This window comes from Corythoichthys intestinalis, chromosome 11, assembly GCF_030265065.1.
Source record: "Corythoichthys intestinalis isolate RoL2023-P3 chromosome 11, ASM3026506v1, whole genome shotgun sequence".
NCBI lineage: Eukaryota > Metazoa > Chordata > Actinopteri > Syngnathiformes > Syngnathidae > Corythoichthys > Corythoichthys intestinalis.
In genome coordinates, this window is record NC_080405.1 from 40,871,393 (window position 1) to 40,898,365 (window position 26,973).

Consider the following 26,973-nt stretch of genomic DNA (forward strand, 5'->3'; position numbering starts at 1 on the left):
CACCAAAAAGCATGTTCATTTCATATTTCACGCGACATGTAGAAAATTTCTCCTTAGACACATCCTGCCTTGTTAGCTGCACACAACAACTGCACGCCCCTCTCTCACTGTTTACGACTTTGCCATGTTTTTAAGCAGTAATTTACGCCGTATTCGAGTTGACCATGTGGCAGCTACATGCTCCTCGGACGTCGGTCGGTTTGTCCAGCTGCCTCTCCGGCAAACGAGCTCTCCTGCCCACAGCAGGGGAACGAGTCCGACGAGCTGTAGCTTGCTCGCCGCCGGGCGGGTTACCGATCGGCGAAGACAATCGACATCCCCGCCGGCATTTGACATGATCCTGGGTAGTTTTGTGTGATTTTTCGCTTCCAAAGGCGTGAATAAGACTTTGAAACATCACTCTGTTCGGGTTAGCATGTCAGCTAGCTGTCACGACTCCTGGTTTGGTTAAGCTCTCCGAAGCCGGGGCAGGGAAATGACAATAGCCAGACTAACTCCAGTGGCATAAAATATAGTTTGGGAGGTGCAAGAAGTAGACAGTTTTGACTGAGTAATTTTGCCATGTCGTACTGAATAAATGCATTTTTAATATTTCATATTCCATTTAGCACAAGACCGTTATTTGTCATGTCCATATAATTTATTTAGCAATTAGGGGAAAATACTTCGATAAAAATAATATCCAGTAAAAATATTGGAGTAGAGAGATTGAAAAATTGACATTTTGCTGCTCTGTCGCAATTTTCCTCGTTCTGAATCATCCCCCTCAATGGGCTGAATTCTAAATCAGATGAATCCATGACACTGCCGACGTTATCCTCCTTTTGGGGACGCTAGAGTCCTATTATGGTAGGCGTGGCTAAATGGCAGAATAAAAGCCTAATTTCTCGTCATCTGTGCTTTGCCAAATTGTTGTATATAGTCGAATCGTCTCAAAATATGATTGTAATTCACATAATAATCCTATTGAAGACTTTTTTTCTCCTGTCGTACGCACTATACACAACAATTTAGCAAAGCGCAGATGATGAGAAATTAGTCTTTTAATCTGCCAGGTAGCCACGCCTACCATTATAGGGCTCTAGTGTCCCCAACAGGTGGATGACGTCAGCGGAGTCACGATTTCATCTGATTTAGTATGCAGCCCATTGAAGGGGAATTATTCAGATGGAGGAAAACGCAACGAAGACAGCCGCAAAATGTCCTTGTTTCAGTCTCTCTACTCCAATATTTTTACAGTATATTCTTTATAGCCAAGTATTTTTCCCAATAGCTAAATAAATGGCATGATCATGACAAATAACAGTCTTGTGCTAAATGGAACATGAAATAATAAAAATGCATTTATTTAAGACGACATGGCAAAATTACTCCATAATGGTCAAAACTGTCGACTTCACCTTTACTGTCGCACCTCCCGAAAAATATTTTATGCCACCTAAATCGGGCTTATGTCATTTCCCTTCCCCGGCTTTGGAGAATGTCAACAAACCAAGAGGCGTGACAGCTAGCCGACATGCTAACCCGAACCGAGTGATGTTTGGAAGTCTTCGAAGCGTAAAATCACCCATAACTAGCCCGGTCCATTTCACATGACGACTGTGTTGTCGATTGTCTTCGCTTATCGGCAACCCGCCCCGCGGAGAGCAATTTACAGCTTGGTCCCCTGCTACTATGGACAGGAGAGCTCGCCGGGGAAGCAGCTTGACAATAACCGCTGACGACGTCGGAGGAGCGTGTAGCTGCCAAATGGTCAACACGAATATGGCAAAACAATGCTTTACTACACGGCGAAGTCGTAAACACCGAGAGACTAAGTGGAGGAGGGTGGCTGCTGTTGTTGTGCAGCTAACATGTGCAGCTAATGTGTATGAGGAGAGCTTTTTACATGCCCATCCATGATCAAACTAAAATAGTCCTTTATTTAAAGAAAGTTTGTAGTGTTTACTTTGTAATCTCTGTATTCGCAGCTATTTTTAACTCAAAGTTGCAATTTCTGATCGGTCGGAAAATTTGACAAAACACCGGGCACATGAAGAGGGGAATAAACCGAGTATAGTGCTCGGTCGTCGGCCGAGTCGACAAGGAGCATGTCAGCCACAAACTGCAAGCTACCTACATATTAAAATGATCCCAGTTTTTGACATAATACAAAAAAAGATGTTTACTCACTTCTTCGTAAGTCCCATGGTCCTACAGTAGTAGGGCTTGTTTTGGCCAATATCCACCGGTGAATGGGAATCTTTTGAAACTCCAAAAAGGCGCACACGCCTCTCCCTCGTTCAGCAAGATTTTTCTGCAGCCGTTTGGCTGACATGATGCGAAAAATAAACATATAAATCCGCAAAATTAGCTGAATCGTTAGTCCTTCTCATACAACAGTACGGCTGTATAGTGAAGAGGACTCCTTCCTCCATACACGTCACAGCTCTTTCTCAACTCGAGACTGTTGAAGTCAGTTTTTTTAATCCCCCGCCATTAGAATGACTAAATGAATATAGCGATCGCTTCCACACACATCCAAGCGGTCCATTTCATTCAGGAGCATAAAATACCGCATGTATTATAAAATAAACATGCTTTTCGGTGTCACAGGCACTTTAACTCAATGGCTGCTATGAACAGTGAAAGGTGGAAAAAAACGTTCATTCGCTGTGACCCTCCCATGTCAAACTGATTGGACGTCTATTAGTGATAAACTTAGTTGAACTCAGCAGATACATAAAAAGAGCCATAGGATTGGACGTCTTATCTCCAGTCTGTTTTCAATGCAATGTGTATTTTCTGCTAATGACAGATTTCACAGAAGCCAACAAAGGCAAGAACATTCTGTCTACAGAGTTAGAGCAGGGGTCATAGCCTACATTGGCTCTCAGAACAAAGTTAACACCTTCATTGTTGTCTCAGAGCCTTTGACGCACTTCCCCCTCAAGCTGTCTCCTTGTGTCTGAGCTAAATTTGCGCCTTTCCTGATGGCAGAAGTGAAACTCAAAGCAGCATACAGGAAGCGAAGGTACATTGTACACAATGGAGAACGGTTGAGGAGGTACACCAGACATCATTTTTATATCTAAGCAGAAATCACACTGCGGCAAGGGTGAAGCCAGGTTGAAAGTTATTTCTTGTCAAGTATACGTTTGAAATGTTTGAATTGAGAAAATGGATCTGGAAAATGTCACCCTTCCTATTAGAACCTAAATCCAATGTAGTGTTGCATCAACTTAAAGGGCAAAAAAAAGGCACAGTCCTACCAAATGACGCTTTATTTATACACTACATGCATTCACCTTCATGACATTTGGTATGAAAACAGCAATAACAGGAACTGTACAGTGAAAACAACAGAATATAAATGACATTTTGATATTACACAGCAGGGACTTCAAGTTAAAACTAAAGTGCTGTATAGTTTTGCTACACAAAGCATCCTTAAAAAGCATGCCAAAGGATCCGAGGCGATTTCCTGGTTTAGTACTGTTGGGAATTTCAAATGAGGCATAAACATATTCTGGGGACTGCAGGCAGCCTTCTTCTGTCAGACAGATGGAGGTTTTATCTAGATTTGGGAATATGTCACACATCTTCAAGACGATGCTGCAGGCTCATCGTATCGTCGACAAGGACGCAGCGTCGACGGGGGGGTTCTTGCGCCGTTTCTTTAACCGACGAAATACCCTTTTAATTCTAATCTTAACCTCTTCCCCTGAAGCGTTGAGAACAGGACTTTTTTCCTTTAATGTTCTTTGGTGTAGATCGGTCTGTCTGCTAGGCAGCAGTTGCTCGTGTAGCCCCCCCGCCAGCCTGTTTTCTTCGCCAGTCGATGGGGATCTTTACATTTCTGTCAGAGAAAAGAGAACTGTTGAACTGGTGTGTACTACATGAGTGTTTTAAAGGGATCTTCAGACTTAAAGACTTGTAGGCTCTAATAAGCCACAATTTATCTCTTTCACAAAAAATGTTATTAGAAATACTTATTTATTATTGCCATTGATTTAAAAATCTATAATATTTAGTACATGTTTTGACCTACGGAGGACGCCATGTGTTAAGCGCGCATTGCACGCTGGGGGTGATGACGTGGTTGGCATGGACTGGGAGAATAGCTGTGCTAGCTAGCAAGTGAAGCTAGTATGACGATTGGCATTTTGGCACATTCTGCTGCTGGTCAGATTGCTTTGTTACAGAGATGCGGGATGATGTCCCAACGTCGTACCTGCATCAAATTCCAGCTCATCAGCAGTGTCCTTAGACCGATCCTAGGCGGCATGTCGAGATAATGACTTGAAAGTTCCCTTCGTGGTTAGTTGCATCATTACCTTGTTTTTTTTTTTCGTTTGTCTGGCTCTCACCACGGTTTTCCCTCGTTTTTTTTTTCTTTTTTTTTTTTGTTTTTTTGTTTTTTTGTTTTTTATTTTTCCTTTAAACCTGTCCTGTTCAGCTGTTTGACACAGAGAACGGAAGTCTAAGTGCCTGGGTAGTCTGAACAGTTTTAATGTTTCACATTGAGAGTCCATGACTCCAAGAGCCGCTTTGACGCTGAGGTGGCAAAATCCACAACTCCCGTTGCCCTGACAACGGTAACTCCCGAATCCTCCTGTCCAATCCACAAACAGACAGTAATCCTAAACAAACACCTAAACACACCCTTATTCCTGCCCATGGCCCACCCCGCGAGAGCCTTAAAAAAACTGAATGTTTAACTAAGCATTGTCATTTTTTTCTTGGGAACCTTTTGTTGACTTGTAATATGGTGACCCTGAATCCTCACCTGGGTCTGTTGCTATTTTGCTTTGCTGTTTGATCGCTGTCGACCTGAATAAATTGTCAACTTGTGTTTCGAAGCCTTTTTCCAGCTTTCAAAATGGAGTCAGTACAAGGAGTTAAGACTAAGGTGAACATGCGGAGTTTGGCCTTTTGGCCTGGGTGTCGGAATTTCGCTGGCGCAGATCGCTGGGGCTGCGCACTTACGGATCCAGTGGTTCGGCTGGCATGATTCAGGCAGTCTGGCTAAAAGGTCACATTCCTTCATCATGGATCTCTTTAAATGTGTACATAACATCATATTAAATCGAATCGTGGCAGACTTTCTAATATTGGCAAATATTATATAGTTGTGCAAAGAATCAATGCCATATAATATCATCATGAATTTGCTTATTTACACTATGAGTGATAGTTTGCCACATAAGAAAGTGTCTGCTTGGTCATTACCATATCAGAAATAGAATTACATTTAGAAAGACCAAACATACTCCAATTTCCGCATAATCAGGACAAGTCCAATCAAATAAAATTGGACATTTTATCAAAGTTGCTTTTTCAACAAAAAACGATCGTCTGAAAGATTTATTTTCTGTAACTTATCACTGTCACGTTTGTTTTGCCTCTTCTACTAACACTTTAAATTCCACTTCAAATTTCATTTACCACTTGATGTGCTCTCACATTTTTTTTCATAAGAAACACAATTAGAGCTCCTTAAAGTCCAAAACACTCATTGAAAGAGACAAGTCCTCACAGATTTTACACCTGTTGCCAATAATGTCACAGTCTGTTAGCAATCAGTATTTGAGATCTTGCTAACTCGTGGATTTTATGAATAAGAGGTGCTAGTGTTACAAAGGAGTAAAATGTATGTACGAGGGCTGCAGCTATCGAATATTTTAGTAATCGAGTAATCGACTGAAAATTCTATCGATTAATCGAGTAATCGGATAAAACATTTTTTTTTTTTTAGGTACAGAGCAATTATAAATATACATGAGAAAAAAAGACATTTAATCCAATATTGAACCATTTTCAGTCAATCAATGTCCTTATTTTCGATGTACATTGTTGAAAACGGCCAACAATTGCATCTCAGATGTGACTAGAAAAAAAAAAATCACTACTTTCACTCAAAAAACTTCTAGATCTTATTAAAAAAAAACATATTTCTTACCTAAAAATGTAATTACGCTTGATAACACACATCACTTGAAAGCTACGTGTTTTTCCCACGTGTTTCAATTTAATTTCCATTTGTGTCAAGCTATTTTTAAGTTCTAGTTAAGTTTTAAGTTAGTCTAAACTGTAAGTGCTGATAGGATTTTGAGTTTTTGCAGTGTTCAAAATAAATGTATGATACCTGCTGTATTGGAGCACATTAGGGACCAGTGCTACTAGGTGTTTTATTCAGCAATGACTACTGAGCTAAAACTGACAGTTAACTTTATTATGTTTTAATTTTACACCCTCATCCTTCTACAGCGCTGTGTTTTTACAGATTAAATAAAGCCTGTATAAGACACGTTAGCCACGCATCGGCAGTGGTCATAATTAGGGTTGTTCCGATCGTGTTTTTTTGCTCCCGATCGTTTGAGTATCTGCCGATCCCGATATTTCCCGATCTGATTGCTTTTTTTTTTTTGCTCCCGATTCAGTTCCAATCATTTCTGATAATTTTTCCCCCTCATATACATTTTAGCAATGCGTTAAGAAAAAAAAACGAATAAAACTCGGAGGAATATACATTCAACATACAGTACATAAGTACTGTATTTGTTTGTTATGATAATAAATCCTCAAGATGGCATTTACATTATTAACATTCTTTCTGTTAGAGGGATCCACTGATAGAAAGACTTGTAATTCTTAAAGGATAAATGTGACTTTGTATATTGTGACTAAATATTGCCATCTAGTGTATTTGTTGAGCTTTCAGTAAATGATACTGTAGCCATGCCCAAATGCATGATGGGAAGTGCAACCATGACTGTGCGTATTGGCACCAATTGATATATCATCTTTGGGTTGGGAAATAACATAGGGTGTTCAGAAAAAGACCAACTACCACCTTTCTCCCCCACATTGCTTTCCCACTATATTTCTAAATGTTGAGAGAGGGATTTTAAGGCTTAAGCCAAATAAAAAAAAGGCTCCAAAGGTTGCCAAAATTCACTCTACTCATTTCGCGCTGCCTTTTAACTCTATATAAAGGTAAATCGGCAGCATTATAGGTTGAACGGGACAATGCGTGAGTGGGTCGTGCAGCGCATGCGTTAATTGCGTTAAATATTTTAACGTGACTAATTTAAAAAATATATATATTTTAATTACCACCGTTAACGCGATAAATTTGATAGCCCTACTTTAAGCTTTAAAGACTCTGGATGAGTGTAAGACATTTTGTCTGTAACGTTAAATACAATTAGAAAACGATTTGATTAAAAAATATATATATATTAAAAAAAGGCATGGCCGATATTTTTTTGCCGATTCCGATACTTTGAAAATGACGTGATCGGACCCGATCGGGACATCTTTAGTCATAATCAATAGAAACCTACCCCTTCGAAGGACTAACGTTATGTGAGCGAGTGACAGTAACGTTATATTTATTAGCGATGAGAAGTCTACTGCTTAAAGATGGCGGCTGTTTACTAACGCTGCCCAGACGCAGCCGAGTCTGTCATTTCGCACCTAGTCCTAAATGCATGCGATATCTACGAGACGTATCAGACACTACCTGCTACCACACAAGCATCATGCGGGCGTAGTTTTTAGCAAGGTCGGCGTATTTTGTAGGGGGTGTAGTAAGTTTTTTTTTTTTTTTTTGTCCCGCATTAAAAGTAGTCCGGGCAAAACGTAATGCTTAGAGCTGGCAAAATTAAACGATTCCTCACGGTGAATAAAATTACTCGGATCAGTTTTTAAACTCGAGTTACTCGAGTTGCTCGAGTATTCGTTTCAGCTCTAGTATGTACCATGTATGTGGCCTTACATACTATAGTGGCTTTGAGTGCGTAAGTGTGTCAGTAAGGAATGAAATTAAAAAAAAGAGAGTGAGTGATTGAAACTCTAATTTCGTTAACTACACACCAGCAAGTTCCCGGTCCAACACATCAATAAAGCTCTGCAGCTCTCTTGTGTCCCCCAGCTTGGCTGCAAAAAGAGGACAGAGAGAAAAGGAATTAGGGAAAAAAAAGAGCAATGGAAAGATTTTGAAGCATGGCTCATTTCTGTGGTATTTCTATTGGATCATCTGCTGCGAAGTAACAGAATATTAAATGAACTGCTTCCTTTAGACAAGGAAAATATTCTATTTTTCTGTACAAACTGAGTTAAAGTTCATCCCAAAATCCTGACAGCTCACAACCTCCCACAGGGATCCGTCTGCATAACTTTCTGACGTGGAATCAGAGCAAACGGTCCCTCCTGGCCACCCTTGTTTGTTTCCATTGAAATGTAACAGTCCTCAGCGTGCACGCATATGCAGCCAAATACAGCCCCATTAGATGACACAAAACAAAAGGGCCTCCAGGAGAGGCCACAGTCAAAAAAGAATGGGTATTGTTGTGTAAAAAAACAAAATCAATTCAAATAAAGTGTTACGTGCCAAACATGATAGTGATCACAGTCAGAACAACAGCGATTTGGACGCAGATATGCATGTTGAAGGACCCTCCGGTACCTTTTGGTGGTTGCGTTAAGCCTGCTGTGTGCAGCTCCTCTTCGCTGGTGTTCAAACTGTTCCCTAAAGATGCTTCACTGCCTGCGGGGGAGAACAATTAAATGACTGCACTCAGTAGCTACAACAATAATACAATTAGTATTTTGCATCATCTAGAATACATTACAGTATGTTTTTAAACCATTTGTTGTTGAAAGATTTTATCATTAACATTTAATGAATAGCGCCTGAGCAACACATTTTTTGTTGTTTTAGGTCTGGCGGCTGTTTTTAACTAATTTATTGTTTAATATATGTATATACTGTTTATGTATAATTACTGTACATAGGTACTGATTTTGTTTATTACAACAATAAATCAACAAGATGGCATTAACATTATTAACATTCTGTTAAAGCGATCCATGGATAGAAAGACTTGTAGTTCTTAAAAGATAAATGTTAGTACAAGTTATAGAAATTTTATATTAAAACCCCTCTTAATGTTTTCGTTTTAATGAAATTTGTAAAATTTTCAATCAAAAAAATAAAGTAGCTCGCCATTGTTGATGTCAATAATAATTATGGTGCTGAAACCCATAAAATCAGTCGCACTGAAGCGCCAGCAGAGGGCGACAAAACACAAGTAACAAGTGGAAATGACACTTGCAGTCATTTTAATCTGTTTGGGCGGGGCATTTGTGTTAAATGCGTCAAATATTTTAACGTGATTAATTTAAAAAAACAATTAATGCCCGTTAACGCGATAATTTTGACAGCCCTAGTTTTTGTCAAGAACAAGGGTATCTGTTCTGTGTCTGATGGGATTCACGCATGACTAGGTGCAATTATACACACTCAAGTAGAGAAACTCGGTGTCAGGATTAGAAATCACGCAGCATAGAATAGGATGTCAACATATCCACACTCACAAGGGATTCACACAAATACAGTGGTACCTCTACATACGAAGTTAATTCATTCCAGGATGTTGTTTGTAAGTCGAAATGGTGGTATGTCGAGCAGGATTTCCCCATAAGAATACATTATAATTCCATTAATTCATTCCACAGCCCAAAAACCTACACTAAATCCTTAATACCGTATTGGTGCGAATATAAGACTGTGTTTTTTGCATTGAAATAAGAATGAAAAAGTGGGGGTCGTCTTATATTCGCAGTCTAGACAAAATACCCATTCACGACACTAGATGGTGCCAGATATCATTGAAGCGATGTTCTGTCATGACAGATCTCAGCTACTCTTAAGTTTAACCACTTTGCATTATTTTATTGCAATGTTTTTCCTTATTCAGATTTGTTTCAAGACTACAGGTACAGTTAGGCTTAACTTTGATGGTTAATGCAGTTAATGCAATTTTGTTGTTTTATCAAAATAGATTGGTTTATTTACATTTCAAAAACCAGAAGCAATTCATTTACAAATGTGATTGCACTTTAGTTTACATATTTAAATGTTCAGATATTAAGATTTGCATGAGGCAAAATAACATGCTTTTTCTCTCAAATATATTGTTATAATCATTTGTTTCGGATGTACTTGTACTGTAATTATTTTCTGTATAAAAATTAATTTGGTGTTCAAAAAGTCTTTTTTCAAACTCGAGTCTTGAAAAAGAGGGGGTCGTCTTATAATCAGGGCCGTCTTATATTCGGGCCAATACGGTAATTAAATGGTGAAGAATCCTAGAATGCTTTCGGTTTTTTGACAAGAACAGGGGGATCTGTTCTGTGTCTGATGGGATTCATGCATGACCAGGTGCAATTAGACACACTCAAGTAGAGAAACTCGGTGTCAGGATTAGAAATCAGGCAGCATAGAATAGGATGTCAACATATCACACACTCACTAGGGATTCACACAAAAGAGAAGTGGGCAGTGATTGTCACTGTCACTCGACAATACTACCAGGTTACTGCAATTCCTTCTATGAGGCGAGACGTCCAACAAATGCGATCATCGGTTAAAAGCAGTGAGTACTTACTATTTGTGTTTTTATTGAGTCTTTTATTATCTTTTCAATGCCCTTAAAATACTTTTTGCATGTGTTTCCCTCTCATACTATTAAGCATGGTGTTTTTTTGTGGTAGCTTCAAAGCAGATTGTTGATCTGTTGAACACAGTCACATTGCATATTTAAACCACCCTTATTTGATATTTGCTACGATTAAGTATTTTCTTAAAGCAGTCTTTTGTATGTTCTGTCAGTATGTATCTAAACAAAACAAGCTGAAAGCACACGGTAGTACTTTGGGTGTCAAATTCGCCTCTTCTACAAGTTCTTCTACGTTTTGCCGGTGCATCACATTTTGGCAATACACTGTTTTTTTTTCCCCTACTCTCGTCACGTCTCATCCCGTCTTTCCTGTTCATTTGCTTTTGCTTCTCGTTTTATGAAATATCGACTAAGCTGTCATGCTCATTAATGTTCTTCTCGGGTTCAAATTGATAGGGTTGAACAGATCACATGTTCATGTCAATAGAGTCATACTCTGGAAGCCCGGAAGCGTAATCATGTGACGTCACCGCCCTGCGACGTCAACAACAATGGTGACCTAATAGTTAAACTAATTTTACAAATAGTATAAAAACAAAAACATCAAGAGAGGTTTCAATATGAAATTTTTTTAACTCATAATAGCATTTATCTTTTAAGAACCACAAGTCTTTCTATCCATGGATCCCTTTAAGCACTACAGAAATTTCCTTTAAATTTTATTTTAGTGAAAAACTGACGTCTCATGGGCCACACAAAATGATGTCATGGACCCAATCTGGCCCCCAGGCCGTAAGTTTGGCACCGGCTCATCTTTCAGTGCCATTGACGGCGAGGGGGCGAATGAATGAATAAACCTCCCGATCAAAATGGATTGGACGTCAACCGCTGTCAAAGGCAGCCGTTGAGTTAGTGTAAGAGCATTTTAACACGTCTTTTGAATTTAATTTAAATTGATTGTTTATGCACACCCAACAAAGTGGTCGCCAAAAAAACCCTGCAAAATCTAATTAACTCAATCAACGCGAGTAAAGAGCCGAAGGCTGCAAAATGAATGCAAATGTGTCCAATGACTCCCAAAGTTTAGCTTTTGTCAGAAGCTTCCCTGGTGAAATTTTAGAGGTCGAAATAAATTCACGGAGGATCAAAAGGACACACTTGTTCCTTTTTGTCATATGGCGCTTACATAAGAAAAGAAAAAGTTTATTATTCTGGGTTTTAATGGATGTTGTCCTCTGGTAGCACTCATCTGATGAAAATTAAAAGTGCAACGTTTGAATGAATTATTGAGGAGGACTCTTTCTTCTACATAGAATATTGGATTTTAGAGGTTGATCATTTTTCTTACTGTAATCGGAGTCTTCGACCCCGCTGTCGTCCCCCAGTGCGGTGCGGCCCTTGGCCTCCATCAGCATGTGCTTGTAGGCGTGTAGGCTGCTTTGAGGGGGGGCTTGCAGCTCCTTCACCACATCCTGGAACTCTTGCAGTAAATCATGCAGCTCCTGCTCCAAGTCTGCTTGGAAAATTTGACAGCATTTGAAGACAAATTGAAGGAGTCTGTGAGTCAGGTCATTTCGTTACATGTCAACAAAAGGTTAAATTTCATATTTGGTGTATTGGACAAAAATAATTGAGGTTGTTTTGAAGAGCTTTTAGTAGAGGTCATACAAAAACATGGGGAATGCATTTCTATAAATAGTTGTTTTGTGAATTTTATGAAATTGAAGTCAACTAACTAAGAGAGCTTTGAGTAGTGGTCATGCAAATACATGGGGAATGCATTTCTATAAATAGTTGTTTTGTGAATTTATGAAATTGAAGTCAACTAACTAAGTTGGTATGGGTACTATAAATAGATCAAGCTGCATAAAAACTAGCCTTGCAAGCAAGACGGTATTTCCTGATTCAGTGATTCATCGTGCAGTACCGCCTTGAAACCTCAACTGTCAAACCACTTCCAGTCATCTGATGTTTGAGTCAATCAGGAGAAAGCAGATGTGATCAGGAAGAAACAAACTTGTTGAATACAATGTCGGCGTGCTAAGCAGTTCTTGTACATAGCTCAATTTCTGATGTTTTGTCAGAAATATATTAGGGCTGTCAAAATTATCGCGATAACGAGCGGTAATTATTTTTTTAAATTAATCCCGTTAAAATATTTGACGCAAATAACGCACAAATGCCCCGCTCAAACAGATTAAAATGACAGCATAGTTAAAGGTATAATTGTTGTGTTTTTCTGAGTTTTGCCGCCCTCTGCTGGCGCTTGGGTGCGACTGATTTTATGGGCTTCAGCACCCATGAGCATTGTGTAATTAATTATTGACATCAACAATGGCGGGCTACTAGTTTATTTTTTGATTGAAATTTTTACAAATTTTATTAAAATGAAAACATGAAGAGGGGTTTTAATATAAAATTTCTATAACTTGTACTAAAATTTATCTTTTAAGAACTACAAGTCTTTCTATCCATGGATCGCTTTAACAGAATGTTAATAATGGTAATGCCATCTTGTTGATTTATTGTTATAATAAAGAAATACAGTACTTATGTACCTTATGTTGAATGTATATATCCATCTTGTGTCTTATCTTTCCATTCCAACAGTAATTTACAGAAAAATATGGCATATTTTATAGATGGTTTGAATTGCGATTAATTGCGATTAATTACGATTAATTAATTTTTAAGCTGTAATTAACTCGATTAAAAATTTTAATCGTTTGACACCCCTAATATATATCTAATTTTCCAATTAAAACATGAGCAAAGAACATCATTAAAAGCTTTATTTGACTGGAAATTATATTTTTGCCCTTTCCCATTAAAACATGAGCAAAGAACATCATTAAAAGCTTTGTTTGACTGGAAATTATATTTTTGCTCTTCCACGAACAAATACGTCATACTGGGGCTTAATGTCAATTGGTCGCCTCCTGATGGCGAGCTAATCAGGGGTAAGAGTTGGGAGATGCAGACGTGACCAGGAATCGACTATCTGCTTGAATACTATGGTGGAATGCATAGCGGTTTTTGTAAATTGGTCAACTTCCCAGATTTTGTCTGAAATACACTTAATTTTATCATTTAAAGAGGAGCACCTAAAATATTTTTTGTACGGAAAATGGTGTTCTCGAGTATGACGAGAAGAGCCATCGTCCAATCAGCATCCTTATATTTTTCGAAGGTTCCTCCTAGAGGTGTGCGAAATGTCCAATTCTTAGATTATTCGCGATTCGGCCGTGGAAGATTTGAGAACAATTCACATACATTCAAATTCCGATTATTTAATTATATCTGGTAAAGCAGAACAAAAACACAGTCAGCGCGGTCCGAGAGTAAATATCATGCTCAACTCATGCCGCTATGCCACTAGATATAAAAAAATAATATACCCAACTACAAACAACGTCCAGTTGGTAGTTACTACAAACATAAGGCCACATCATGCTACGGAAGATATCACATATATATAGAACTAGATGCGAGATGACAGACAGCCAGCGTTAGTAAATAGCCGCCAAGTTAAAGCAGCAGACTTCTCTGGAAGGCTCTGTTGTAGCGAACTTAATTTTTTTTCTAAAAAGAAAAACTCCTAAATCGGCAAAATGTTGACTTGATCTCTGAATGATAAAACAGTTTTAAATCTTTCACATATGGAAAGTAGACAGAAGGAAATTATGAAATAACGGGAGCAATTTTAACAACTTTAACGGTGGATTCACAACATTAAAATAATTGAATGTAGTTTAAAGCTGCTCATACAGAATGGGGACTCAAGTATTTTATTTACTGTTTTGAACTGTTAACTTGATACTGAAATAGTAGTTTGGTGTAGCCTGAGTGGATTTTTTAACAATTCTGGAACTAATGTACGAAACATTAAAAGCGGGGTGGGGGGGCATCAATAATTGATTTATAATCAAATCGTAGCCTCTGAATTGTAATCGTAATCAAATCATTAGGTGCCCCAAGATTCCCACCTCCACAGTCCTTGACAAAAGTCTTGTCGCTTACCCATTTTGTAGAAACAATTCCTAATAACCTGACTTTTAATTAATTAATTCAATTGGTTTCAGAAATGGCTCATATGAAAGCTAAGACCCTCCCAAATGATGCTGAATGTACAAAAATATATTTGTTTCACTGAAAAAAGATTTATCATTTAATGAAGACATAAAGGTCAAGTTTTGGCAAGACAAAAGTCATAAGGAACATTAAAGAAAGCAGTCTTGCATGCCTCCCAGAATTCATCAACATTCTTGGGTTTCGTCTTCCATGCTTCCTCTTTCATCCTGTTCATGTCTGGTGACTGGGCTGGCCAGTCCTGGAGGATCTTGATCTTATTTGCCTTGTGGAACTTTGAGGTAGAGATTGAAGTATGCGATGGAGCACCATCCTGCTGCAGAATTTGTCCCTTTTTCTGGTTAGGAATGTAAGAGGCAGCTAAGATTTGTTGATATTTCAGACTATTTATCTCTCAGGGTGCAGACAATAAAAAAAAAATAGTGTGGCATTTGCCAAGGTCCACAGCCTGTCATAAGGATAGATGCTGGAAAAGTGGCCAAAGGTGGATTTTTCAGATGAATCTTCCATTGAATTACACCACAGTTGCCGCAAATATTGCATGAGACCTACTGGAGCCCGCATGGATCTGAGATTCACTCAGAAAACAGTCAAGTTTGGTGGTGGCAAAATCATGGTCTGGGGTTACATCCAGTATGGGGGTGTGCGAGAGATCTGCATGGTGGAAGGCAACACAAATAGTCTGAAATATCAACTAATCTTTGCGGCCTCTTACATTCCTAACCATAAAGAGGGACAAATTCTGTGCTCCATCGCATACTTCAATCTCTACCTCAAAGTTCCTCAAGGCAAAGAAGATAAAGATCCTCCAGGACTGGCCAGCCCAGTCACCAGACATGAACATCATTGAGCATGTCTGGGGTAGGATGAAAGAGGAAGCATGGAAGACGAAACCCAAGAATGTTGATGAACTCTGGGAGGCATGCACAACTGCTTTCTTTGATGTTCCTGATGACTTCATCAATAAATTGTATGAATCCTTGCCGAAGCCCATGGAAGTCATACAAAATATTAAATTTGGATCTCACAGCATCACTACTTAATTTGCTTATGTTATGCATATTTTTGTATTAGAAGTACATTTTTTGTTCAATTTTCACACTACTTTCTGTAGGCCACAAAACTTTTGTCTTGCCAAAATTTGACCTTTATGTCTTCATTAAATGATAAATCTTTTTTTCAGTGAAACAAATATATTTTTGTACATACAGCATCATTTGGGAGGGTCTTAGCTTTCATATGAGCTATTTCTGAAACCAATTGAATAATTTAAAAGTCAGGTTATTAGCAATTGTTTCAACAAAATGGATAAGCGACAAGACTTTTGTCAGGGACTGTAGTTCCTCCCATGAAACAGGCCGATTGGATCTTCCTCAGTTATGTGGGAAATATTCGTAGCAGATATATGGAACAATTAATATGGCGTGCCAGGAAATTAAAAACTGTTCAGAACATAAGGACACTCAGATTCCTATTCTCTGTGTCTAAGCAGCTGAACAGGACAAGTTAAAAAAAAAAAATCCGGCATGCCAGGTTACATAAAAACTAAAGGAAATGTTAAAACAACTAAAGCAGAGGTGTCAAACTTCAGTCGCGGGGGCCAGATCATGCCAGATCATTTTGTGCACCTTGCGAAACAAAATAACGTTTTTCTAACTACAGAAGTTAGAGACCATTCACTGTTATTTTTTTTTTTTTTAATAAATACAAATACAATAGATGATTAAATTTAAAAAATTAATGAATTAATTAAGTATTTAAAGCAAAACAGTAATAACAGAAAAATAAGAAAAAATATTGTTTCCCGTTTTTTAATTAAAAGATAAATAAATAAAGGTTTATTCGATTTTTTTAAATTGAATTAAATTAAATTTGATTGATTTAACTTTTTTTTAACCCTTTTATGCACGAATCATGACTTTTTTCAAATAAATGTTTGTATTACATTCTTATAGGACATTAATTTTATTTTATTTTAATTAATCTTGCCTAAACATACTTTGCGATGGGCATATATATATATATATATATATATATTTTTTTTTTTTTTTTTTTTTTAATGACTGTATTAAATAAAGCATACTTTTTACGCAAAAATACATCCTTTAAATAGTAATAATCTTTTGAAAAAGACTTCAAAAAACACACATTCTATAAAGTCACATTTAATAACAAATATATAACAATTTAAAAAATTAATTTGAAAACAAATACAGTACCACTAAATTGTAAAAATAAGAATAAAGTCAAATTCAAATAAGTGTGGCCCGTGTGTATTTTGCTCTGAAATTTTTATCTACTTTTTTTTGTTTTGTGACCTCACATAGCTTAAATCTTTGGGTTCCATAGTGACCAGAAATAATGATTCATTAACTGTTTTTAGGTCAACAATCACTCTAAAAAACAACTATTAAAATAACTGTTGATTCATTAGGTAATTGTTTAGTCGTCGGTTGGTCAATTAATCGTTGCAGCCGTAGATGAAACACATAATGGCTTTTCAAACGAAACCATAATTGTGATGTGGCCCGAAACAAAAATGAGTTTGACACCCCTAACCTAAACTGTTAAGTGGGCTATTGGTAAAAATATCTCAAGTCCAGTCAAATTTAAAGCTATGGAGTTCTGGAAAATGGCATGATATGAAATTTCTACAAAATAATCCAAAGTAAAACACATTATTTCCTCTAAAAGTTGAAATAATAATAAAATAGTTTAAATGGTGAAAACATCCTCACATCTTAGGTGAAAATACAAGATTATCACTTATTGAATGACAACAATTGTGTTTGTGGAATGCCATAAAAAGGAAGGAAGGAAATATAAAAAAATGAAACATTACAGCTGTTTTAAACACAGAATACTCAGTGCGTTTAAAAAAAAAAAAAAAAAAAGTGAAACTGTAGCACAGCTTAAATATGATGTGACTCGGTAAGAAATAGGTTTTAAAAAGATAAAATGTAGCTTAGAGGTTTTCTGAGAACACTTCTATTGGTGTCTGCTTCTTCTTAAATGGCTATCTGATCCCCATCAGTGCACCACTTGAAAGCTAATGGCTCATATAGATGCTGGACTCACCTGCAGTCACTCCTGAGGACATAGTGGCGCAAATCTAGTGAAGAAATAAAGAGCAGATTGCTGGGATCAAGGCGTTTCTAGGCTGAGTGGAGTTAACAGTAGTTCTCTTATACAGTTGAGAAGAGGGGAGGAGGAGCCAGACGCATGCAGGAAAACCTGACTTCTACTGTAAGTGGAAAGAAATGGGAGGAAAAGCTTGAAGGAAAACCAAACAAGTTGTTCATACAGGAAAAGGTTATTGCATAACTTCAGTTGAGGTTTAAATGTTTTTTCCTTTGAAATGTGCTGTGAATAAACTCATCTTAGTTGCTCGCCGCGGTGTATAGTTTTGATAATGTACTATATAAAATTGAAATTACAATTGTCAGTGTGATATTACGGTAGTCTGTTTTTGTTTTTTTTTTAAATTAACATTTTTTAAACCTTTTAAAAACAGAACCGAAATCTATTGAAACGTTGGCATTAGCTTAACTCTTTCACTACCAGCTCAAGTCACAGAGTGCAGAATGTGTTGTGATAGTCAAAGGGGGAACTTGGTATTGGCAATAGATCAGGGGTCCCCAACCTTTTTTGCACCACAAACCGGTGTTATTTGGGTCTTTTTTTCACGGATCGGTGTTCTGACAAATTTTGCAATCCATCAAAACTTGAAATGATGCAGTTCTGCTCATGCGCATAATGTTAAACATGGCCGCCAATGCAGCGATTCCAAAGTAAAAACTTTCATTAAAGAAAGGAAAATTAACTTACGTTTGATCATGGAAGGACATGTAGAAAAGTTCTCAGATACATCCTGCCATGTTAGCTGCACACAACTGCACACGACTTCACCTTGTCGTTAAGCATTAATTAAGAAGCCCGCTTTACAAAGATACGATGTTGGAAATTGTAGCAAGGTTTTCAATGCTCTCGTAGCGATGTCAGGATTTTCCGGAATGACTTTAATCCAGAACCTCGATAGAGTTGTCTCAAATGTACGTTTAAGGTCGCCGTCATTTGCTAACTGTACAAGCTGATCCTCCTGTTGCACAGACATGCTTGAATCACTCGGTTTATTCACAAACGGGTCACGAATCCACCCCTTCACAGTTCGTGGGTCTTCGAGGTTGTAGGCTCATCTTCTGGCTCGTCAGGTGCCCTTTTCGCCGTAAAAAATATCTCCAAAGACGTCTGTTTTCTAGTCATCTTCGCTCTTGTGGGGGCTAATTATTTCAACATGCTCCTACTATGCATTGCAGCGCTACAGATGTAAATAACAACCAAAATTCATGTTTTGTGCTAATTATATCTTCAGTTACTGTTCCAGTTGTTTCATTAATTGCTAGTTATGGTATTTGGTAACACTTTATTTGACAGTGGTGCCATTAGACTGTCATTAGACAATCATAATTATGACATGACACCGTCATGAGAATTTATGAATGTTCATTACAGATGTCATTTAGTGTTATCCGGCAAATTATCTCACTTTTGAAAGGATGTAAAAGATCCAAGCTGGACATAAATAATGGATTTAGTGACATAATTTGCCGTATGACACTTCATGACATAAGCATTCAGAAATACCCTTGATAGTGTCATGTCATAATTCTGACAGTCTTATGCAGTCTTATGATGCCGCTGTCAAATAAAGTGTGACCTATTACCCCAAATAAATCAACAAAAAAGCTGCACTGGACTAAAAGCTGCAAGATTCAAAATTAAGGTAAAAGTAGTGGCTTACAGCCCGAAAATTATGGTATATAAAGTACTTTGATCAACGCATTTACTTTGATTTCAGAATGTTAGCTTTAACAGGTTTCAAAATTTTGCTTGGAAAAAAAAACAAACAAAAAAAACTGTTCAAATGTTTTACATTCCAGCACAGTGATTACAATCAATTGAAACGTAATACAAAAACTCACTGTACCTGGAAAGGCAGGTTTTTTTTAAAATAGAACTGGGTCTCATGATACCATCACATTATAACACAACGGGATGAAAACATATGTGAAGACGGCAGAATGTTCTAAATTTTAGCATAAATATCTCATAAAATGTCATCTGGTAATATGAATTCCAAGAATTAAGAAATTTATTCAGATTCAACAACCTCAAGAGAGTTAAGTTTTTGTGAAGAAAAATTCATCCTGATGGTTGTGCTCGTCTGCAGCTACAGTAAACATGAATGTGAATGTTTCAATACAAATGCAAAATACAAAAAAAGTGCTGTTATCTCAAGCAGACAATGTTTGTTTATAATTGAGATTTAGATTACAGATCCCATTTTACGACCAATTTATGCAGGAATTTAAGAAATTACAAAGGGTTCTTTTTGCGCTGAGCGTGAGCACAGCAAATTTGGTCAAACTTTCTGAGACGTCCTATAATGAGGATAGCCTGCAGAACGATATGTACAAAACCACTGTGGCCCCATACAAAAATTTTTTAAAAACATAAGATGGGGCAAATAAGTATTTAGTCAACTACTAATTGTGCAAGTTCTCCCACTTGGAAATATTAGAGAGGCCTGTAATTGTCAACATGGGTAAACCTCAACCATGAGAGACAGAATGTGGAAAAAAAAAAACAGAAAATCACATTGTTTGATTTTTAAAGAATTTATTTGCAAATCATGGTGGAAAATAAGTATTTGGTCAACACCAAAAGTTCACCTCAATACTTTGTTATGTACCCTTTGTTGGCAATAACGGAGGTCAGACGTTTTCTGTAACTCTTCACAAGCTTTTTAAACACTGTTGCTGGTATTTTGGCCCATTCCTCCATGCAGATCTCCTCTAGAGCAGTGATGTTTTGGGGCTGTCATTGGGCAACACGGACTTTCAACTCCCTCCACAGATTTTCTATGGGGTTGAGATCTGGAGACTGGCTAGGCCACTCCAGGACCTTGAAATGCTTCTTACGAAGCTACTCCTTTGTTGCCCTGGCTGTGTGTTTGGGATCATTGTCATGCTGAAAGACCCAGCCACGTCTCATCTTCAATGCCCTTGCTGATGGAAGGAGATTTTCACTCAAAATCTCTCGATACATGGCCCCATTCATTCTTTCCTTTACACAGATCAGTCGTCCTGGTTCCTTTGAAGAAAAACAGCCCCAAAACATGATGTTTCAACCCCCATGGTTCACAGTGGGTATGGTGTTCTTCAGAATCAATTCAGTGTTCTTTGTCCTCCAAACACGAGAACCTGTGTTTCTACCAAAAAGTTCTATTTTAATTTCATCTGACCATAACATATTCTCCCAGTCCTCTTCTGGATCATCCAAATGCTCTCTAGCGAACCGCAGACGGGCCTGGACGTGTACTTTCTTCAGCAGGGGGACACGTCTAGCAGTGCAGGATTTGAGTCCCTGGTGGCGCATTGTGTTACTGATAGTAGCCTTTGTTACTGTGGTCCCAGCTCTCTGTAGGTCATTCACTATGTCCCCCTGTGTGGTTCAGGGATTTTTGCTCACCGTTCTTGTCATCATTTTGACGCCACAGGGTGAGATCTTGCATGGAGCCCCAGATCGAGGGAGATTTTCTGTGGTCTTGTATGTCTTCCATTTTCTAATAATTGCTCCCACAGTTGATTTCTTTACACCGAGCATTTTACCTATTGCAGATTCAGTCTTCCCAGCCTGGTGCAGGTCGACAATTTTGTCTCTGGTGTCCTTCGACAGCTCTTTGGTCTTGGCCATAGTGGAGTTTGGAGTGTGACTGACTGAGGTTGTGGACAGGTGTCTTTTATTCCAATAATGAGTTAAAACAGGTGCCATTAATCCAGATAACGAGCAGAGCTGCGTTAGACCTCATTAGACCTTGTTAGAAGAAATTAGACCTCTTTGACAGCCAGAAATCTTGCTTGTTTGTAGGTGACCAAATACAGTTTTTCCACTCTAATTTGGAAATGAATTCTGTAAAAATCAATTAATGTGATTTTCTGTTTTTTTCCACATTCTGTCTCTCATGGTTGAGGTTTACCCATGTTGACAATTACAGGCCTCCCTAATCTTTTCAAGTAGGAGAACTTGCACAATTGGTGGTTGACCAAATACTTATTTCCCCCACTGTACTTCCGTGCTTCTTCCGACAACTGCTGCTCCTGTTCATCACTTCTTGTATCAGTTAATGATGACTTCATTTGTCTTCTTCCAATCCCAGTGGAAATTGACTCCAACCCTCTCGCCAAAAGGTGTCAACATAATAAATGGAATTGATGCTGAACGCATGTGAGCGCTGTTGAATTTGACACATTAATCCTATCTAATGTACTATCTAGAGTGGGAAAATATATGCATGAAAAAGGTTCTTCTTGAGCAATGACAGAGTTGAGATCATTACTTGTGATAAATGACATTTTGAGGTATGCAGGTATGCAGAGATGCTTCAGGTTTCCCTTCTATTGGAGAACACAGTTAGCCTGTGAAGTAATGAGGAATGTGCTTCTATTTACTGGGCTGGAATACAGAAGGTCAGTCAAGAGTCAAGTCAGAAGAAATGCCACGAATATCAACTTCTGGTGGCATCTCATTACTGAAGTAGAGAATCACTGCGCATTGTTAATCGCCTCAAGCGCACCTTAGAAAATACAAATTATTTAAGGTGTGACGCTGCAGTCGAAAGGGAGTTTGGCGAGCGTAATTGCATGATTGTAAGTTGGTAGGACACCCCATTTCCTTCATTATACAGACGTCAGGTTTTAAAGAGATCCACGCGCTGAGGCATGAAGTTGAAACCTTATCACTACCTAAGAAAATTCCCTGAGGCGGTCAGGCTGAAATAAAACAAAAGGATGTCAAATCAAGAGACTAAAATAAAATGCAGTTTTTTTCTAGGGGTTTGGGGGGGTTCTGGGAGGAGAAATAACACATATTTTTCCCAGCTGGATTTTTCACTCATTTACTGGTCGCGGGCCTTCTAGACAGTCCACGTGGAATGGAAAGGAATGAGGTATTTTGGCTGGCTCACTAACACATTCCAGATTCAAACGAATTTATGACTCAGGAATATCTACAGATGGATTTAACACAGGGAATTTCTACACCACTGAGCAGCAGATGGATCCTGAAGCAGTCTGTCTTGAGGTGAGTAAAGAATTGTACACGTCATGGGACCTTCAGAAGACCCTTGCAATTTCCTGTTATCTCAGATATTAATATCCATGTTCCCAACATTATGTAGGACTACACATCTATACAATAAAACACTGTATGTTGTTTAAATCTTAATCTTATTGGTATTTATACTAGATTTTTCAATCATAATACCACAATAACCGTATGATGCAAGATGAATGTAACTGACAAAAGACAACAATGGGGGACATTCCGTATTTTCTGTTGTTCTTCTCGGCATGGGTTTTTCTAATCCCATTGCTTCACAAGGAAACAATTCTGTCAACCAATGACATGTCTGCAGTGAGTACAGCTTAACAATCCATGCGGTTGGTGTCTGTGCTTGGTATGATGACAAAAATTGTACTATTGCCAATGAAAACCTTCGAAACTGCATACCAGGCTGAAATGTACTGTGCTACTGCTTGGCAGAAAGTCAGCAATGTGAACTATTCTATCTACAGTACTACTGAACACAGAACACAGATTTTTTTTTTTTTTTAACAACGACAGAATCAAGAACAGGGATCAAACTTGAGTTAGAAATCAGAACTTGTGCCAACATTATCATATAGAAACAATCAGATAGCAATAGTTGTCACTTGAATGACTGAGAATTACTCATGAAGTGATGTTATTCTATTACTTAGTAATATCATATTTTTATAAATGTAATCTGAGAAAACATCACTCTCCGAGAATTATCCTAAACTAATGACGGAAAGAATAATATACACCAAAAAAACTATATCTATAGCATTGAAGTAGGGCTGCAGCTATTGATTATTTCAGTAGTCGATCAATCGATGAACTAGTTAGTTCGAATAATCGAGTCATCAGATAAGAACCATAAAAAAATTAAAATACCTAAGCTGAGCCTCAAACGGTATAAAAAAATGAATAAATGAGGATCTAAGTACAACAAAAGAACAATTGGCTAACTTACATAGCAAAAGTCCGCTATCTTAAATGCTATAAGATTGAAGGAATCTGACCTTCCAGCCAGACCGCCGGAATCATGCCAGCCTAACCGCCGGACCCTCACTGGCGCAGATCCAACAAGCCAGGCCGGCGGAATCCGGCAATCCAGCCAGAAGGCCAAACTCCGCACGTTCAACTTAGTCATGTCAGACATGTCCAAAGTCCGGGCCGGTGGCCAAATGCAGCTCATGGTCAAATTTCACCCGGGCCCCAGCCTCTGTCATAAAATTAATAACGTCTGGCCTGCACACACCCTTAAAAAATTGGTCAGCAGTACTGCTACCAGCATATAAAGTGGCTTACACACTAAATGCTGCTCCTCATTTACCCACTAAAAGGCAGCAGCACTCTAGGCAACATTACCCCGTGTGACCCTTTACTTCCAATTTTCTAAAATGATGAAAATCAACACAAAAAAAAAGAAAGTTGACTGCGATGGCCGACACTTCAAGGATAGGTGAAAATTGGACTATTGCTCCACTAAAATATGCAACAACTGTGTGAGGCGATTTTACCAAAGAAGACACACTGACATGTACGACAAGATTACAGGGAAGATATGCAGCGAGAAATTGACGCAACTTGAAGCTAGTTTAATTTCACAACAGCGGTATTTCGCAAGAGCCCAAAAGTCGAAAGAGAACGCCACAAAGGCTCGTTGCAAGATTGTTGAAATTATGAATCAAAAAGAATAATAAAGCAAATGTGACACACAGAATGGCTTGCTAAAATTTGCTTAAATATATTGTTCTACTTAAAGGACATCAGCCAAGGTCGGCCCCCCCACATTTTTACCACACCAAATCTGGCCCCCTTTGCAAAAAGTTTGGACATCCCGGTCTTAACCCTTTATACTGACTCCATTTTGAAAGGTTTAAAGAAGGCTCACCGAGGACAATTTGACAATTTATTCGGGTCGACAGCGATCAACAGAAAGGCGAAACAGAAACAGACTCCTGCAAGAAGGCAAACACGTTCCATGGTCACCATATCAGAAGTCAACAAAAGGTTCCTGAGAAAAATAACCACTATTAGTTAGACATTCAGTCTTTTAAAGGCTCTCGCTGGGCGGGCCGTGGGTGTTGTTTAAGATTATTGTCTGTTTGTGGATTGGACAGGAGGATTCGGGAGTTACTGTTGTCAGGGCAACGGGAGTTGTGGATTTTGCCACCTCAGCGTCAAAAGGGCTCTGGGAGTCTTGTCAGTCGTGTTATCAGTTGGATATCGGGCATTGGTTTTCCTTGTGTCGGGACAGGACATTCTGCCATTTGTTCTGGACTGTTCTGGAAGAACTGATTGCGGGAGTTGGTGCATCAATCTTGCTTAGTCAGTTGAATGACGCACGCGCTGGGCTTCTGTGATAAGAAGGCGTTGTTTGTCTCTTATGCCCTATATTCTGCTTGTTTTCCTTAAACTATGGTATAAGTGCTATTTATTTTCTATTGGGTGTGTTAGAGTAATACAACGATACTATTCCCTGATTGATTATATTAAGTGTGTGAGAATAATGCAAACAGTTAGACGGTGCCAACGAGAAAATGTACTATCTCCTTCAAATGCTCTTAACTTTTCTTTTACAGCGCTATTAACAAATGGTTCAAAAACATTTTCCCACAAAAAGCGGCTAAATATACCTATATACTAAATTACGAATGCATTAAAAAATCTATCTCGGACAAAAACTTAAAAAAGATTATGTTGGTTTTAACAGAGAGCAGCTGGATTGAGCCATGTGAAAGGACTTATGTCATCTTCACTGTTGCCACTAGAGGGCAGTGTATCCACCCAAATCAATAAAACTAAATGCAAAGACTTTCAAAACAAACCATTACAACGCCACTTCAATTAAACGAATGCTTGAAGCAACAAAATTTAATTCGAACCTTTTTTCTAATCGAATTATTTGAGTTAATCAATTTATCGTTGCAGCACTACTTTAGTGCATTCCTTTTTTAACATTACACTACCTGAAAAAGTATCAGGCTCTTTACGTACCAATATTATGACTAACATTCCAATAAAGTAGACTCGAGTGTTCATCAAGAATGAGACACAGATTAAATGCCTAAAGTTGTTATGTTACAAAAAAGAGGTCATGTTTTTTAACAATAAAATCCCAGTTTTACGTAGACAAAGAATAGAATTACTCATGAAGTGATATTATTCTATTACTTAGTAATATCATATTTTTATAAATGTAATCTGAGAAAACATCACTCTCCGAGAATTATCCTAAACTAATGACGGAAAGAATAATATACACCAAAAAAACTATATCTATAGCATTGAAGTAGGGCTGCAGCTATCGATTATTTCAGTAGTCGATTAATCGATGAGCTAGTTAGTTCGAATAATCCAGTAATCGGATAAGGAACATGAAAAATTAAAATACCTGAGCTGAGCTTCAAACGCTATTAAAAAAAAAATGAGGATCTATGTACAACAAAAGAACAGTTGGCTAACACACATAGCAAAAGTCCGCTAGCTTAAATGCTATACAATGCTAATGTTTTTATACAATGCTCTTAACAAATGGTTCACACACATATTCCCAAAAAAATGGCTAAATATGAAAACATATACAACATACATAAAAAAAAACACAAGCTCAGACCAAAACTTAGCTTACGTTGGTCTTTACAGGGAGCAGTTGGATTCAGCCATGTGAAATGAGGCAGACAAGAGGGCAGTATTTCCACCCTAATCAATAAAATTAAATGCAAACACTTTCAAAATAAACAATTACAACATCACTTTAATTAAACGAATACTCGAAGCAGTAAAATTTAATTTGAATTTTTTTTTTCTGACCAAATACTCAAGTTAATCGATTAATCGTTGCAGCACTACGTTTGAAGGAAAAAAGTTTAATAAATTTAAACATGCGTATGTTAATTTTTTTTTCTAAATCCCAAAATAAAAGTGTCAAAACAAGCCTTTCCTAAATCAGAATTTATTCATTGCCAATGTCCAATCCGGTGGGAGGGCTCAGCTAATAGCAAATACAGTATGTTGTAACTTAAAAGTTAAATACAACTGAATTGTACTTGGACAGTTACTCATTTAAGTAACACTACTGGTGAGAACCGACATACTTGCAGTTGTACCCATACTACACTTTGCGATATATTGCATTAGGGTATTTTCGCAAGTATTTTAGTCACGGTGACTGATGTTTATCAAAAAATACCCAATGGAAAATGTTGATGTTCCAGGTTAACCCAACTTCCAAAATTTCTATGTGAGCCAAGACACTCTTCGTTCTCAATAGCCTCTCTGGGTA

The 26,973-nt window shown here is 37.9% G+C and overlaps 1 protein-coding gene across 2 annotated transcripts; it reads right to left on the reverse strand.

Moving 5' to 3' along the window:
- Positions 1 to 3,245: 3,245 nt before the first annotated feature.
- Positions 3,246 to 17,774, reverse strand: si:dkey-27i16.2 (regulator of cell cycle RGCC-like). Of its 2 annotated transcripts, XM_057851068.1 has the most exons (5): positions 17,616 to 17,774; positions 11,797 to 11,961; positions 8,453 to 8,533; positions 7,861 to 7,923; positions 3,246 to 3,838 (listed from the first exon to the last, which is right to left on the reverse strand). In XM_057851068.1, exons 1-5 carry the CDS (start codon positions 17,635 to 17,637, stop codon positions 3,831 to 3,833), a joined length of 339 nt encoding a protein of 112 aa, XP_057707051.1. In that variant the 5' UTR covers positions 17,638 to 17,774; the 3' UTR covers positions 3,246 to 3,830. The 2 variants fall into 2 exon arrangements, with proteins under 2 accessions (XP_057707051.1, XP_057707052.1); XM_057851069.1 differs by lacking the exon at positions 3,246 to 3,838 and having other exon boundaries at positions 7,853 to 7,923.
- Positions 17,775 to 26,973: the final 9,199 nt, after the last annotated feature.